This window comes from Lepidochelys kempii, chromosome 6 (assembly GCF_965140265.1).
Source record: "Lepidochelys kempii isolate rLepKem1 chromosome 6, rLepKem1.hap2, whole genome shotgun sequence".
In the NCBI taxonomy this organism is placed as follows: domain Eukaryota; kingdom Metazoa; phylum Chordata; order Testudines; family Cheloniidae; genus Lepidochelys; species Lepidochelys kempii.
In genome coordinates, this window is record NC_133261.1 from 52,785,137 (window position 1) to 52,802,702 (window position 17,566).

The 17,566-nt window shown below is 40.1% G+C and overlaps 1 protein-coding gene across 28 annotated transcripts in view; it reads left to right on the forward strand.

Annotated features, from left to right (window-relative positions):
- CD44 (CD44 molecule (IN blood group)) overlaps positions 1–17,566 on the forward strand; it is a 102,213-nt gene that overhangs the window by 17,369 nt on the left and 67,278 nt on the right. For all 28 annotated transcript variants that reach the window (XM_073347941.1, XM_073347944.1, XM_073347956.1 and 25 more), the window contains exon 3: positions 17,340–17,505. In XM_073347941.1, coding sequence (XP_073204042.1) covers positions 17,340–17,505 — 166 coding nt within the window. The remainder of the gene's footprint in view (positions 1–17,339; positions 17,506–17,566) is intronic.

The following is a 17,566-nucleotide window of genomic DNA, read 5'->3' on the forward strand; positions in this document are numbered from 1 at the left end:
GCTCAGTCACAAGGCAGTATCCTCACAATAACAAACCAGTTTGTGCAGCCCAGCAGTCTTGAGATCTGTGGGGTAATAAACAAGCTTGCAAAGATCTGTGGCCATGAGCAACCTTACAGTAACAAATCTGTGCATGCATGGAAAGAAGGGTAAATGTTTTGGTAAGAAGAAACGTAGTGGTTTTACATTTCAAGCTTTGAAGGAGCAAAAGTAACAGTGAGGCGGAAAATGTCTTTTAAAGACTTGCTGATAACTTGCTTGTGTCTCATTTTAAGACATGGTATCAAGATAATATTTTCTTCCCTTCCTCAGGTTTTGATAACATTCATTTCTGGGAAGCCAGGGTTTAAACCATTAAAGGTTGTAGTGCTGAGGTGCCTGGCCATAAATCGATCCAGTAATTTATTGGACTTGTAGCTTCTCAAGTACACAAATAGAGCCATGCTTATTCCTCCTGTGTATTCTGTACGAGACAGGAATGCAAATGTTGCCATACCTATATCAATGGCACATTCAACCTAGTATTTTGCCTCTGACACCTCTGAATCTCCTGACCACTACACATATTCAGCAGGCCAGTTGTACAATATTATACAACAGAGAAGATTAATTTTTTTTTGGCCCTAGTAGGTGATCAGCATAAACCCTAATGGCATAGATAGTTTAGTATACAATTTAATATTTTTGAATGATAAATGATTATTTGATTCTCAAGTGAATTTTTTCTCTCATATTAAAAAAAATAAGGGTGAAAATTCACAAGACCTCCAGACCCCAATGCACTTCAACTTCAGGAATGTTTGGATCGGAATCTAGACTGTATCTCTCACACCCAACAAATATAATGTTGAATCTAATTATTAAACTTGGCAGTTCAATCCCGCTCCCAATGAAATCATTTGATGACTTCTATGAGAGCTGTAGCAGGTCCTAAGTCAGGGCTTCCAGTTGTGAACTTGGGAGCTCCGATTGATCCTTTGGCAACTAAATTAGATCACTGGGCACCTATGTGCTCAGATGAGCACACAGATGAAGTACCAGATTCTTAATTTCAGTGGATAATTCTGTAGTAGATTGCAAGAAAATAGTACAAAATGGGTTTTGATTTCATGTCTTTATTTTCCAGACACTTGAAAATAGGAGAGAGAGAGAATTAGTCTGTCCATGGTGGACAAACTGTGTTTGGAATGAAAAATTTTAAAATAGATCTGTTGTTTTGGGGGATTATCTCTCTTCCTGCCATTACTTGTTGGTAGGAGGTCAGAATGGGTTGCTTGTCTTTTGGCATGTCTTCCTTTGTTGGGCGTAGTCTAAGCAGTCTTGCTCTACTTAGTATCAGAGGCACCAACTTCCTGAGTTCCTGGGGCGTGATTGACCTTCGCTCAGCCCCAGGCCCCACCCCCACTCCACCCCTCACCCAGACCCCCACCTCCACCTCTTTCTGCCCCGGCTCCACCTCACCTCTTCCCATCCCTGCTTGCCCCACTTCTTCCCGCTCTGTTCCATCCCCTCCCCTCCTCATCCTGCCCATGCTGGCCTACTCCTCCCTCTCCCCACCCCAGTGCCTCCTGCATGCTGCTGAACAGCTGATCATCAGCAGGCGGAAGGCGCTGGTGGGGAGGAGGGTTGATCGGTGGGGCTGCTGGTGGATGCTGAGAACCCATTAATTTGTTTCCATCGCATGGAGTCGGCGCCTATGCTTAGTATAGTTGTTACCTTAATGTTGTGTGAGTCTATGTTAATTTGCTGGTTTTCAGAATGTTTAAAAAGCTTCTTGTGGTTTCCTTTTTCTGTTGTTATTTGTGGTACAATGGCTCTACCGTTAAAGTCAACAGACGCTTTTGTATTCAACTTTTTTTTTTTTTTTACTGTTGAGTTTTCTTAATAAACTTTTTAATAAAGCTGGGTTTTTTTAATAAACTTTCCACTTAAGCCAGTTTAAAACAGGGAGAATGGTTATGAGAGTTTCATGTAATACTGGGAGAAAAAATGTAGTAACTAATGTATTTTATTGATTCTAGTTTGGAAATTATCCATTAACAGATCATGATTATTTTAAATTTATTGTGTCAAATTAGTGGAAATAATTCTCAGTCTCATCAACTGGAAGCACACTGCAAGTATTTGGAATTCATAATCTGTGCCATTTTAATTGGACATGTGGATCACATATCTCACATGGCATGATTCTCTTATCTGACTGAATGAGCATAACTCTTTGGTTTCTCATGTGATCAACTTATGATTTGCATGGCAAGTGGGGAGAACACAATAAAAGAGGATTTGTTTTAAAGTTCAAACAGACATTGACATGTTTTGCATCCCCCTGCCATTCCCTCCCAGTTATTCACCCCACTCTAGTTTCCTGTAAATATCTTCACCAGGACTGCATGTAATTAACAGCAACAAATGTGACCTCCCTTATTCTACCTTTGGGATTACAATTATGTTTCTTTCCTCACGCCATTGAGTTATTCTAGTGTCAACATTCGTGATTATGTTTTGCTCACCTCAAGGTGGCGTATGGCATGGTTGTCTAATTCCAGAACAATGATTTCTCTGCCTGAGCTTTTTGGTTTTCTATTGAAGTATTTGGCTCTGCTGCACAGCTGTACCACATTCTGGTGCAGGCTGAAGACTGTCATTCTGCTTTTGGGTGAAGCAACTGAAAATAAGATAATATTTAATGTAGAGAGTAAGGAAGTTAAACATGAGTTATGACAGTGTACAGACTATCTCCGGATGTTTACCACAACAACTGTTGCCAAGCAGATAAACGATGGTTGGAAGTTCCATTTGCAGCTTTTTTTGCTGCAGCAGCTGCTGAGGAGTGAAATAAATGGCTTGTTCTGACTTGTACTTTCACAGCGAGTCTAGCCTGCTCGGTTCAACGCTATTCAATTTATTCCTATTTTTAATAAAACTAATTTACTCATCTTGAAAGTTGCCAAACTAAGAGGTTGAAGCTTTCTGTCTACCTGCAGAACAGGTGCACAACAATGGCTTTGGAAGCTGGTGGGCAGATTCCCTAAAGAGGGCAGACCATATAGTCACATGCTCAAGTCTCACTCCACATTCCCTTCCTCAAGGTGGGCTTATTAAAAAACAGAATAGACAAGAGGCTCAAAATAATGCAAAACAATGAGAAATACTTTTTTGCTTTCTTTCAGCTGGACAAATCCTTCCCCTACTACATAGACCTTCCTCGCTAACACCCCATCTAGGACCATTCCTGCTCCTGCCTTCCCCTGCTACTATTTAAAAGACAGCTCTATTTGTAGCAGGTGCTGCTTGCAACATTCAGTCACATGGCCAATATCACATGCTCCCTGAATTCAGTCCCCTCAGTTTTAAAGGGTCAGGCCAGGGTGCAGAGATAAGAACATGAGAATGGCTACTGCAGTGGGTTCCCAAACTAGGGGCGCCGCTTGTTCAGGGAAAGCCCCTGGTGGGCCGGGCTGGTTTGTTTACCTGCTATGTCCTCAGGTTGAGCTGATTGCAGCTTCCAGTGGCTGCGGTTCACCATTCTTGGCCAATGGGGGCTGCGGGAAGCAGCTCAGGCCGAGGGACATGCTGGCTGCCCTTCCTGCAGCCCCCATTGGCCTGGAGCGGTGAACTGCGGCCAGTGGGAGCTGCTATCGGCCGAACCTGCGGACGTGGCAGGTAAACAAACCAGCCCAGCCCACCAGGAGCTTTCCCTGAACAAGTGGCACCCCTAGTTTGGGAACCACTGCCATACTTGGTCACACCAGTGGTCCATCTAACACAGTATCCTGTCTTCTGACAGTGGCCTGTGCCAGATCCTTCAGATGGAATGAACAGAATAGGGCAATTATTTAATGATCCATCCACTGTCATTCAGTCCCAGCTTTTGGCATTTGCAGGTTTAGGACACCTGGAGGGTAGGGTAGAGTCCCTGTCCATCTTGGTTAATAGCCACTGATGGACCTATCCTCCATGAACGTATCTAATTCTTTTTTGAACCCTGTTATAGTTTTGGCCTTCACAACATCCCCTGGCAATGAATTCCACAGGCTGACTGTACATTGTATGAAGAAGTACTTCCTTATGTTTGTTTTAAGCCTGCTGCCTTTAATTAAATTGGGCGACCACTGGTTCTTGCGTTATGTGAAGGGGTAAATAACACTTCCCTATTCACTTGCTCCACAACATTCATGATTTTATAGATCTCGATCATATCTCCCCTTCGTCGTCTCTTTTCTAAGATGACCTTTGCCAGTCTTTTAATCTCTCCTCATATGGAAGCTCTTGCATACTCCAATCATTTTTGTTGCCCTTCTCTGTACCTTTTCCAATTCTAATATATTGTTTTTGAGATGGGACTACCAGAATTGCATGCAATATTCAAGGTGTGGGCATATACCATGGATTTATATAGTGGCATTATTATACTTTCTGTCTTACTATCTAGCACTTTCCCAATGGCTCCTAACATTCTGTTAACTTTTTTTGACTGCCGGTGCACACTGAGCAGATGTTATCAGAAAACTATCCACTCTGACTCCAAGATCTGCTTCTTGATCCCATCGTTTTGTAAGTACAGTTGGGATTATTTTTTCTAATGTGCATTACTTTGCACTTCTCAACAGTGAATTTCATCTGCCATTTTGTTCCTTAGTTCCCCATTCTGAGAGAACCCTTAGTAACTCTTTGCAGTCAGCTTTGGACTTCACTATCTTGAATAATTTAGTATAATCTGTGAACTTTGCCATTTCACTTACCCCTTCCAGATCACTTCTGATTATGTTGAACAACATAGGTCCCAGTACAAATCTTTGGGGAACCCCCTATTTACCTCTTTCTAGTGTGAAAATTGACAATTTATTCCTACCCTTTGTTTCCTATCTTTGAACCAGTTTCTGATCCATGAGAGAACCTTCCCTCTTGTTCCATGACTGCCTATTTTCTTAAGAGCCTTAGGTGTGGTACCCTATCAAAGGCTTTCTGAAAGTCCAGGTAGATTATATCAACTGGATCATGCTTGTCCACATGTTGTTGACTCCTTCAGAGAATTCTAATAGATTGGTGAGGAATAATTTCCCTTTGCAAAAGCCATGTTCACTTTTCCCCAACATATTGTGTTTGTCTATGTCTCTGATAATTCTGTCCTTTACTACAATTTCACTAATTTGCCTGGTACTGAAGGCTTACTGGTCTGTAAGTACCAGGATCGTTCTGGAGCTTTTTCAAAAAATTAACATTACATTAGCTGTTCTTCAGTCATCTGGTACAGAGGCTGATTTAAGTGATAGGTTGCATACCACAGTTAGTAGTTCTGCAATTTCATATATGAGTTCCTTCCGAACTCTTGAGTGAATATCATCTGGTCCTGGTGAGTTATTTACTGTTTAATTTATCAATTTATTCCAAAACCTCCTGTATTGACACCTCAATTCCTCAGATCTGTCACCTAAAAAGAATGGCTCAGGTGTGGGACTCTCCCTCACATCTTCAAATACAAGAATTAATTTAGTTTCTTTGCAGTGGCTTTGTTTTCCTTGAGTGCTCCTTTAGCACATTGATTGTCCAGTACTGTGAACCCACTAATGGTTTGGCAAGCTTTTGATAAATAATTTGCTGTTTTTGCATCTTTTACTACTTGCGCTTCATATTCTTTTTTGGTCTGCCTAATTATACTTTTACACTTGAGTTGACCAGAGTTTATGCTCCTTTCTATTTTCCTCACTAGGATTTGACTTGCAATTTTTAAAGGAGGCCTTTTTTGTCTCTAACTGCTTCTTTTACGCTTCTGTTTAGCCATGCTGGCATTTTTTGGTCCTTTTACTAACTTTTTTTTTATTTGGTGTATACATATAGTTTGAGGCTCTATTATGGTATTTTTAAATAGTTTCCATTCAGCTTACAAGCATTTCACTCTTGTGACTGTTTCCTTTTAATTTCCATTTAACCAACTTCCTCATTTTTGTGTAGTTAAATGGTATTGTGTTGGGTTTCTTTGGTATTCCCCTCCCCTGCTAAAGGATGTTAAATTTAACTACATTATAGTCCCTGTTATAGAGTGGTTCAGCTGTATTCACCTCTTGGACCAGACCCCATGCTCCACTTACAGTCGCATGCATGCATGTGCTCCAGGGTTAGTACCCTGGTACAGGCAGGGCTGCATGGGAAATGGTTTTCCTGTCCCTGGAGAATTTTTGAGATATTGAAACATTTTCCCATCACAAATGGGACAAAAAGTTGAAATGTAAAAAATTTCACAAAACAATTATCTGATAACAATTTCAGCTCAGGTCAATTACAATGTTTTTGTTTTGATGTTCAACCTTTATTTTTAAACCTTTTGTTAGTATACATTAACAAAAATTTCTAATTGAAAAGTAGTTTCGAACTGAAAAACTTAACTGTTTACTTCTGAAATGTCAGAACAGGATGTTTTTTCAATTTTGGAACTTTTTTTCCAAAATGTTTTGAATTGACCCTTTCCCACAGTTTCAGTTTTGACAAATCAGCATTTTCTGCTGAAAAATCCGTGACCAGGTCTAATATAGACTTCCTTAAACTCATCACACTAGTGGACCCAACTCTGTCCTGGTGAGACCATCTTCAGGGTAAAAAGGTAGATCATTTTACAGGCTTATTAAGCCTGGATGCTTCTGGCAAGACTGTTGTGGTGTTTTTTTCTAGTAGGTACTAAACTGAAACCTACCAACTCATTACGCTGAATCACTATGTAATACGCTAGATTGTCTAACTGATGTTGCCTATCTGTTTCTAGATCCATGGAGAGGATAAGGGACCTACATTTGTTATCTGCTAAAGGAGATCTCCTTAAGTCTAAGCGGTAGAATTCAGTGATTTTGGAACTAAAGGGACAGAGTTCTAGAGTTGGCTCCCCAGGTTTATACGTATGATTTACGTAGTAGCTATGCAAGTTGTCATCAACATGCCTAACAACACTCAGTCCTTAATACTGACTTGGTTTGGATTTGAACCAATCATTCAGAACAAAAATATCAAACTTATATAATCCCTCAGCCATCTAAGGAAGCTACTCTATGTGTCTATCTGAGAGTGGAAAATTCAAAGGCTTATTTTTTGTTGTTATTTTTAAAGCTTAGGAGTTTTTCATTTTCTTTTGAATGTGGGTTGCATGCTTTTCAAAGATTTCCGTGCATCATCTCATCTTGGCTGTACATCTAGCACAGAACAACGTACTGAAACCCAGTAAATCTGGTACCTCTTAGAAGTCCAACAAATGGAGAGCATCTCATGAGTAAAATATGGCTGAATTGGCACCTACTGTACAAAATCTTTGCAGGGAGCGCTTGGACTGCTTAACAGTACTTTAGTGGGGTCACTCCCTAAGGAAAAAGCTAAACTCTGCTGGGCTCCCTTTAGAGCTTGAAAATCATATAACTTCTGCTTCTTTGAAAGAATCTTTTATGTTGCTCTATGATATCAGACTGGTATTTCTCTCTGTCTCCCATTCTCTATTGTCTGACCTTCTGCCCAGCTTTTTCCTATTTATTATTTTTCCATAATATTTTTATTTTAGTATTTTGACTTTACCTAGGTAGCTCCCACGCTTTTGCTCTACAGGCAAGTATGAAGACATGGTCCCTGCCCTAATGAGTTGCAATTTAAGTGTAATCTTGCTGTCTTCTTGGGCTAGTATATCACTGATAGTGTTGTTAAAAGATGGTCTTTCTGATCACACAAAGGACAGAACTTCTTGTGTCTTGGTGCACATATTTCACCACTTTAAAGTGCTGATTTAGCAAAGCACTTATGCACCTACTTAACTTTAAACAGACAAGTAATCCTTTCTCATCCCTCTTCAGCAATGCATTTTAGTGCATGCTTAAAATTTATTAGGATTTATGCAAGTGGTTTAACCATGTGCTTTAAGTGCTTTGATCAGGTCCTAACTCAGCCCCATGGTTTTAGGTAAATTTGACACTCTTGTACTATTTTGGTGATACCAGTACTGTACTATGCCAGTCATTAACTGAGTCACAAATATTTGTGAAAGGTGTATTTCATCATAATAACAACACTGCACTGATATAGTCCCTTTATTAACATTAAGCCTTACAACATTCCTTTGAATTATGTTAATATTATTATCCCCGATTTTTGGATGGGAAAACTGGGAGAGAAGTTAAATGCCTTATCAAACACACAGTAAGTTAATGGCAGAGGTATGGGAATAGAACACACATCTCCTACCTCCAAGTCATCTTCACTGTCCTCTAGGTACATTTTGTTTTTGGCAATAATATGTAAATATTATTATTACTTTTCATGGGGGTTTTTAAGTGAGTGTAATGCTGGTGAAAGTTGACAGATGTACGGTCCTAGAGTTGAAGATCTCTGTTTCTCTTCAAATATCACAGTGATGGGAGCAATATAAAGATCTAAACAGAACAGAATAGCTACAGGCTAGGTGCAGCATAGATAACAACAGTGAAGCTTCCCACATATTACCCTACTAGTGTGCCTGTGTTGTCTTCTCGAAGGCATCTCTCGGAGTCAGCTGGTGTTTCAATATTGAATCAGCCTTGTAGTGAGTAATGAGAAAGGTGTCACTTGTGGTGAAGCTGAATTCTTACCTGGACACCAGTCCATCAGTCGCTAGATGTAGAATGCCAACTCACTTCATATAGGCCCCTCTGAGTCCTACAATGAACTGAACCAGTGACCTAGAGATTAAAGCCTCCTTAGGCCTACCCCAAGGCACCTTTAATTAGTTGAACTGAAGTCAGGTACTGAATCTATGAAGGGTTTCTCTATAAAAAAAGTTCTTTGAATTTGTTCCCTTTTAATTCTGCTCTGCCACATTGTAGATTGGCAATTGGGATACTGGGAAACACTGGGTTTTTTTCTGTTGCTGACCCGAATGACAGTTTAATTACTGATCATAGATATGAATGCCAAACTGTTCACGCAAACAAAGCAGATTATATTTGTTACATTTTTAGTGGCTGATAAAGGAAATCTGCTTCTTTGACATGTCCTTGTTAAATTATTGTGGGTTCTGCAGAATTTGACTTTTTAATGTTGATCAGAATTTATTCATCCTAGTAAATTATTTCATTCATCCCACTATAGACTGTAGTGTTCCAACTTTCTTTGGCCACAAAGCCTCAAAGAGTGTCCGTGTTGATGTGGTTTAAAAACATGGACTCTTGTCTACTACTAACTACTTAGACTAATGACTCATTTTGCACAACCTGACAGTCATCAGTTATTTTTTGGGCACTGCTGACCTGGGCTTTATTCTAGCCTCTGACATAGAGGTGGAAGCCTCTGTATTCTATTACCAGTTGGCTGAGCCATACATTCCTCTAGTGCATATGTTTTGATAATATAATTTAAAGAAATACTGTGTTACTCAGGAAATAATAAGGTAAAAGGTAGTGAAATGTCATGATGTGACCTTGCCTTAACTCCACATCTCAGTCTTTCTGATCTTAGTGTATTAATAATCACTGACTGATGGAGTTGTTTGTTCAGATTCTGCAGGAAGACAAAACTAGCTGACTTTAGAATCTCTTAGTGTTTGTGTTCTAATAATTCTTTGATTTTTTTCCTTAAACATCTAATACATCCAAATAACATGAGATCTCGACTTCCAATGGCATTTCCACCAGGTAGGTGTGAAATAACCATTTTAATTTGGTTCCATAACTGATTCCCTGGTGTATTCTGACATTGTATATACCCTTGAAAAATATAAACACAAATTAGAGATGGGCTTGAACTGGGAGCTCCGCTCTGAATCCTGAAAACTCTGGGGAAGTTTGAATCTTGTCTGGCCCCATTTCTATAATTGGCTGGAGAGAAACCCTGGTTACAAAAAAATTGACATTCGAGGAAGTCTGAATATGGATCCAACACCCCATTTTGCACTTTAAGTCCTCCACTAGTGCAAATAAACACAAATACTTGAAATACAAATGTGAAAGCTGACCCCGTGCATCTTCCTTCTAGTATATGAGAACAAAACAAAATGATGTAGGGTACTATGACAGAAATGAAAACAATTATTCTCATAAGAATTTTGTATTTTTTTAAATAAAGAGATGATATTTGAACATGTGCAGAGCTGCATGCAATGAAATAACACAATCAACACAAGGCCTGTTTAATAACTAAGGACAACATTTGTAGCCATAGAACCTGAATCCTCTTGAAGTGTGTAGAAAGAAAATCATTCGTGCCATCAAAACCCTTGCTTCATGTCTTCTCACAGTCTTCATTCATCACGTCCTGGTTACCTGTCAATCATCTTGAACCACAAACCCAAAAAAGAAAATCCCCAAGAGAACAGTGAGCTGAGCACTTCCTGATTCTCCATGGCAATAAACATTGTGGTTTTACTGAGCAGACTTCCTGAAGACCTTGAGTGTCTAAACACCGTTTTACTTCAAGGTTTTCTGTGAAATGAGGCAAAGTTCCTGCAAATGGGTTGCTGCTCCTAGTTGCTTCCATGTGTCTGCAATTATCAGCATGATGTTTTACAGTATTAAACAATATCCCAGCTGACTATTACACTGACAGGAAGTGCATCTTGAACAGTAAAAGCAGAGAAAAAATAAAACTTCTACAGGATTATCAATAGGCCTTATGGAAAAGAGACTACATCAGCTCACTTGCATGAGGAAGTGCTACTCACGGTCAGTAAAGGTTGTGAAAACAGGCTCAGATGTAAGATTGAACTTGGTTTGGTGGTTGACTGCAGCTAAAAAGCCTGTGGTACGAATGACTTGGAGGTATATCAAACCATGAAAAGGCAGAGCTCCTTAGCCTAGCTCAGCCCATTAGATCACTGTGGTGGGCACTGGATAACAGTGTGTGTTTATGGCTTTGGCTAAAGAGGTTCAGCTCTCACTATGGGCAATTGGTTCCAGAGATAAGCAAGCAAGGCAACTGCTAAGTGAAAGGAACAAGGCTGAATCAGATATAAGTCTTCTTGACAGGGTATGCTGACATATGGAGTGACAGGAGTGGTTTAGATTGGGATGGGGGGTAAGATTAGGAGAGGAGGGCTGATCAGGGAAGAATTTGCAGCTGCTTTCTCAATGCCTGTGGATGACAAGCAGAAGACAAAGGCTCCCAGGAAAGGCAAGGAGAAGAGTATCTGAGAGGTAGTTGTGTTAATCTGGATCTGTAAAAGTGGCAAAGAGTCCTGTGGCTTAACAAACGTATTGGAGCATGAGCTTTCGTGGGTGAATACCCACTTCCAAGAGTGTGTGTGTGTGTTAATGTTTTCCATGCTCATTAAATCAGAAACATCCTTGGGGCATTCCATGTCTTCAAGTTGAGTCACCAAAGTCTCGTGGTCTGGGTAAGATTAATGATGATGACAATTAAGGCATGTTGTGTAATTTTTGCCTCTTTTAAGAATGATTATTAAACAATATTGTCTTTCAGCTATAGCACATCACATGGCTGTCACGGAAAGAACGTGGTCATGCCAGCTCTGAAGGGCAGAGTGAAAGGAAATATTTTGGTATTGATTCTGATCCTAATGTAAGTGGGTTTAGAATCAGACCCTTTGAGACTTCAGGCAAGTTGAAAGTGTTAAAAGTAGTTTGATGCACAGCATGAGTTACATGTTGGTTGGGTGGAAGTGGGCTAGAACTGAGGGCAAAATTCTCTCTTGGCGCAACACTGGTAAAGTCAATAGAGTTTTACTAACAAAGAATTTGACCCCAAAACTCTGGATCTGAATAGCCCTGAACTTTGGAGAAGGTGGAATCTCTAGATTTGGGTCTGGACTTGGCATTCCAGACTCTTCTTTAGTTCACAAGTAGACTGGAATCTTTCTCACCATTAAAGAAAGATAAGGCCACTGTGTTGGTTTAGTTAGGAGCCTACATTTTATTTTCAATAGGGTTTTACATAGGCTAGTACGAATAGAAGCATTTTTATTAAATCAATTATTCGCTACATAAAGGGCAGCATTATCTAGAGATTAGGGTTTAGGATTGTAGAACAGGACCTGCTGAGCTCTATTTCTGATCCAGCCACTGACTTTCTGTGAAGCTTTGGGCAACCTTTGGTGTCTCCATTTTCCCATTTGTAAAATGGGGCTAATAATATTGACTTCACAAAGGTGTTAAGATAAATTAATGCTTGTACAACACTGCAAATGTAAAGCATTATGTGAGTGCTAAATATTGTTTGTTTCATGCATAGTGTCTCCTGGGGAGAGATGTCTGCAATGCTAAGTAAAGTTGGTCTTCCCAGCTGCTGTAACAGCATATAGAAGAGATACAGCAAAAGTAATATGGATTCCATTATGGGAAAGTTCTTTAGAAGTTAATAGGGATGAAAACAGTCCTGCAAATACCCACATGAGTAACTTTAGGCATGTGAATAGTCCCGCTAAGTTGAACTGGGTAGTTGTTTGCAGGATTAGGGTCAAAGGGTTTCCAATCGGAATGAAATGAGTAGAGTGTTTAGCAAAATGAGGTTCCAAACATAACGGGGGCTTCTGGGTGCTACTATAATGTAAATAATAATGATCTGAAACAATAAATTAGCCCAAATTTGCTCACATCTGGGCCAAGGTTCACACCAAAGAGCTGTGACTTTACCCAACATTTCCGTGAGGCTAAGCTGAGTTTCAGGTTTGTAGCACAACCCAAAACCAGGCAAGTTTTATGTGATTTCTGATTTCTTAGTGAAAGTTTCCTATAGCCCCAGAAATGAATCCAAAATTAATAACTAGTTCCAAAATCTCCAGGTTTGTTGTTCTTAATCTCCCTAATAGTTCTGTAGGATATAATAGCCCAATTTATTAATGAATCTTAGAGTTGATGGAATGTATATTATTCACAGATTTAGCTAGCTCATTTGTGGAGGAAACAACTATAATTCGGCAGCTTGTGCGACAACTCCCCAAATGCTTTATCAAGTTTTGAATCAGGAGCCCTCAGATCCAAAGCTCCATTAGCTGATTGCAATCGTAGGCTGTTGCCCTCTATGTGGGCCAGTCACTAAAGGGAGATGTAACACACACTTTGTGTTACGCCTACATCCTAAGAGCTCAAGGGGTAGAGTAGCAAGCAATGCCATTTCCCCTGATCACGCTGAAAGAGGCATTTTTCATCTGAGTGGAGTGAATGGCTATGGCCACATCTCTTGTTTTCAGCTAGCCTCAGGAATCAGCGCTGCAGAGCACCTGGGGAGGCTTTATGCCTGTTTCTGCACTCTGTAGGAGTAATGCCTCTGACTGCCACTTCTAAGGCAGCCCCCCAGCTTCTCCCCTCCCAGCACAATTCAGGTGCCTTGAGCCATACTGGGAAAACGTCTTTGCTTCTTCTTCCAGTCTGCATCATATACAAGCGCTCATTCTTGCCATCAAAGGCCCACACATCATGGCTACCATTAAAGCTGGTTACAAAAACTTACATGGAATCATTTTCTGTCAGAGAATGCAGTCTGTCAAAGTTGAAACAATGCAAAATCATGTCTATTTTTGTCATTATTTCATTTATGAGAAAAACTGATCAAAATGTTCCGACAGTGTCGAAATCTCTTGTTTTGATGTTTTCAGTAAAAAAATTTTGAATTTTTGTTTTCAAACAACTTTTGGTTTTGAATGTTTACAACTTTGAATCATATATAATATAAAAATTAAAAAAGGGAGAATTGAAATAAAATACTGAGATTGAACTGAAATACATTTTTTTCGGAATTTTCTGTTGGGGGGAATTGGAACCAAGACAGGTATCAAAATCTCAAAATCCTTCACCAAATGGAATTGCAGTTCTCCACACAGCTCTAGCTGCCATTTTGCTCTGATCTCATCTCCTTTCAAGTCCTTCTGCTCTAGCCAAGCTGAATAGCAAACCACCATCTTTGTTTGCTTCTCCCACTCTGATCGTTGTGCCTCTTTCTGGGTAGGCCCCTGAAATCAGCTTTTTCCTGACTAGTCTGCCATTCCTCCAGTCACCCCTTCCTTTAGACCGCTTCAGGTCTAACTGAAGAAACCACAATGCCTTCTTGTTAAAAACCACATCCTCCCTTTCTCCACCCCTCCTATCTCCAGGATTTGGTCCTAAATTTATACATGAGATGAAACATGTACTACCTGGTGCAATGTCTGCTACCATAATTTAGTCCCGCTGCCTTGGTAGTAAGTGTCTGCAGGATTGAGCCCATAGATTCTAAACTCTTCAGGTCAGGGACATTGTCAGTGTCACGTACCTTTATGGTGCAGTTACTCTTGTATAAATAATAAAAATCCTTTTACATACATACAGTCTGAGTCTGATTTACTGTTCCATTTGCTTATTTGTTTCCAACTTCCATATGGGAAGAAATATTCCATGTGGTTTACAACAGTGGTGATTATGCAGTACCCTTTGATTACTATCATTTATTTTGATGTGTGTGTTTATAGAATAACATCGGCTGTCTAGCTCATGGCAAAAGACAGGAGTTAAAGGAGAGTGATTGCCAATATATCCAGAAGAGGTGTCTATACAAATGTTTAGGGCTTGCATTCTGGAGCTCATAGGGGAGAGATTATTATGTGGTACCTTTTAGTTTTGTAGGCACCAGAGAGAAACAACATTGCAATGTGTGCAGGAGATTGGATCTGTTTTCTCCCTATGCATGTTGGAACTCCCACTAATGTTAATATGAATCATGCCCTGCACTTCACTGGGAAGAATAAACTGAGTTTTTGCATGATCTGGGATTGTCATTTTAGTCTGGGGCTGCAGTCAAGTTTCCTCTTGAAGGAAGGGTGGGGTCGGAGCTGAGTTAATTATTTTTTGCTTTGAAGTATATCGAGTCTTTCCCCACCTTCCAGAGCTGTTATTTTTTTCCACGCTGTCAAAAAAGCAGTTCATTGTGTATGTTTGCTTTCTTCTTCCCCTCGCTCCTTTTGTTGTTGTCTGTGGGCATTCTTCGGATCATACAGTCTTTTCCGCGCTTTACCATCCATACCGCGAAGGCTCTAACTTGCCAGGCCGAAGAGGAAGGGAGAGGTGTTCTCTTTAGAGCCGCTCTAGTTTTACGCCTTTCGCCATCTCATGCAGCCTCTACAGCACAATTTGAGGCACTTTCCTCCCTTAGGAGCTGAATGTGCTACTTGTTCAGTGGTCCCAGGCCAGAGGAATGATCGAGGCTTTTAGAAACGGATACCTAAAGTTAGGGTCTTACATCCATATTTAGGGACCTAAATAAGTGTCCTCATTTTCAAAAGTCCTACAGTACCTCTGAAGCCAGTGGGAAGTCAACAGTAGGGGCGACTGAGTGCCCACAGGAGAGATTTATGTTTGTTTGAATTTTTTTATTTTTGTTGTTTGTTGTGCCATTAGGCTTTCAGACATTTAGATCAAATTCAGAGGTGAGTCTAAGGGTTTGCCTACATGAGAAAGTTTGCGTGCAGCACGCTAAATTGTGACTTTTAAGTGCACTAGCTACTCCACACTAAGTCCCCGTGTGGACACTCTCGCGGTGCATTAAAGGGATGTCTATACTTGGAGCTAGGGTTGCGATTCCCAGATCATGTAGACACACTCACTCTAGCTCCAGCTGAGACAGTGCGCTAAAAATAGTAGCGTAGTCACAGTGGCATGGGCAATGATAAGTGGTGGTGCTGGCTAGCCTCCCTGAATAGAAACCCGCCTGGACCACCTGGATACGTATTCAGGGCAGCTAGCCTATGCCAACGCTACCCCTGCATGAGACACTGTAACCACACTACTATTTTTAGCATGTTAACTTGATGAGAGCTAGTGCGATATGTATACATGCTCTGGGAATCAGACCCCAGCTCCAAGTGTAGACATAGCCTAGGAGTGCTTTTGAGCTTAACACATTGCCAAAGTTCATTAACTAAACTGCACAACGGTACTCTTAGTGAGCAGTGAGAGGGTCCACATGGGGAGCTAGTAAGGAGTCGCTAGGCTTACACTGGCTATTGCAGCCTTTTTCCTGTCTAGACAAGCCCTAAATGACCCTCCCTTCAGACTAGGTTGATATAACTTAAGTGCTGAGAATCTGGAAGAAGACTTACATTGCACCAGAACTCACTCCTGACTTTGGCCCATTTGAGTTGTCACATAACAGTGGCACCTAGATTTTTCAATAATACATAATTGTTGTTGATAAAATTACTTAGTTCTAGCGAAATATAGTGCTTTTCATGGGCAAAGCGGTTTATGATATTATTAAATTTTTAACATCCAGCATTCTTTACAATATTAGTTACATTGTTGTGTTGTATGCTGACATTGATATAGTGGTTCACAGTAGAAAACCACAGAGATGTTGACCATATCTCTGAAACCAATGTCCATAATGTGCTTCCAAATGAAAGTGAGTTAGGTGTATTCCAACCATTCCTAGCTGGCTGTATGGTTCCTTAGAGCTTGCCTGCCAGGGTATATTTAGCAGCTCAGCACTTTTATAGTTAGAAATACTGTTGCACACTGCTTACTGGCTGTCTACATCAGCTGTGGCATATGATATCAAACTAGTCTAACTAGTCTGCCCTGACCTAATAGATGCCAAAAGGAACCTATTCCTTGTGCTGATGCTAAAATAGTTTCAGATGTTAGTTCTGCTTTGATGTATGTTTTCATGAAAAATGTTAAACCCTGAAACAAACAGAATGAGGTCATTTAATACAGGGACTGTATATTTCAGAAATGGTTAGATTATAACCATTTTCACCTTTTCTTGTTTATTCCCTTTATGAATGAGGTACTTAGATGGACCTGGATGGTTGGACACTGTTTCCTTAGATATAGGACTATGGCTGCAAAGACTCAAACAGTGTACTTTCTATATACTTTATACCAATGTCAGTGGAGCGCCACTTATTTATGTGAATCTGGCACACATTGTATAAAAACTAGGGAAATCTGCAAGACTGCAGTTTTGAATGTGGTACATATTTATTAACAGGTTATTTGCTAACTACAGCAGTTTGGAAAATTTCATTGACAAATGTTTACAGTGAAGCCAAAACTTTTCCAGACAGATGTGTTTCTAAAATATCTTGGCAATCTTGTCCCATTAGATCTTCTGCACCAAATTGTTGTTGTTGTTGATGATGGGGTTTTTTTGCATGTTCCCAAAAGTGCTAGGCACTTCACAGAAACACTATGCTACTGTTCTTGGACATTAATGTGATGTTTGAGCAAAAAGGATCTGAGTGTAGTTTGGAAAACCAGATTTCTTGTGCAAGCCTTCTCCCCTAATGAACTGGCGGATGTTGATGGTTCTCTGTAACTTCATTGTACTTGGAAATGAAATCTTGCTAGTGTTTCAGTGAAACAGCATGTATTATCATTGTAATAATTTCTGGGTTTTTTTTCAATCAACAGAATTTAATATAAGTTGCAGATATGCAGGGGTTTTCCATGTTGAGAAAAATCGTCGCTACAATCTCACACGAAGTGAGGCAGTTGAACTCTGCAGAGCTCTCAATAGTACCCTGCCAACAATGGACCAGATGAAGAAAGCTCATGAATTAGGATTTGAAACTTGCAGGTAAGGAAACTCTAAAGAAGATAATATATAGTGAATATGTATAGCTATCTGTCTGTCCATC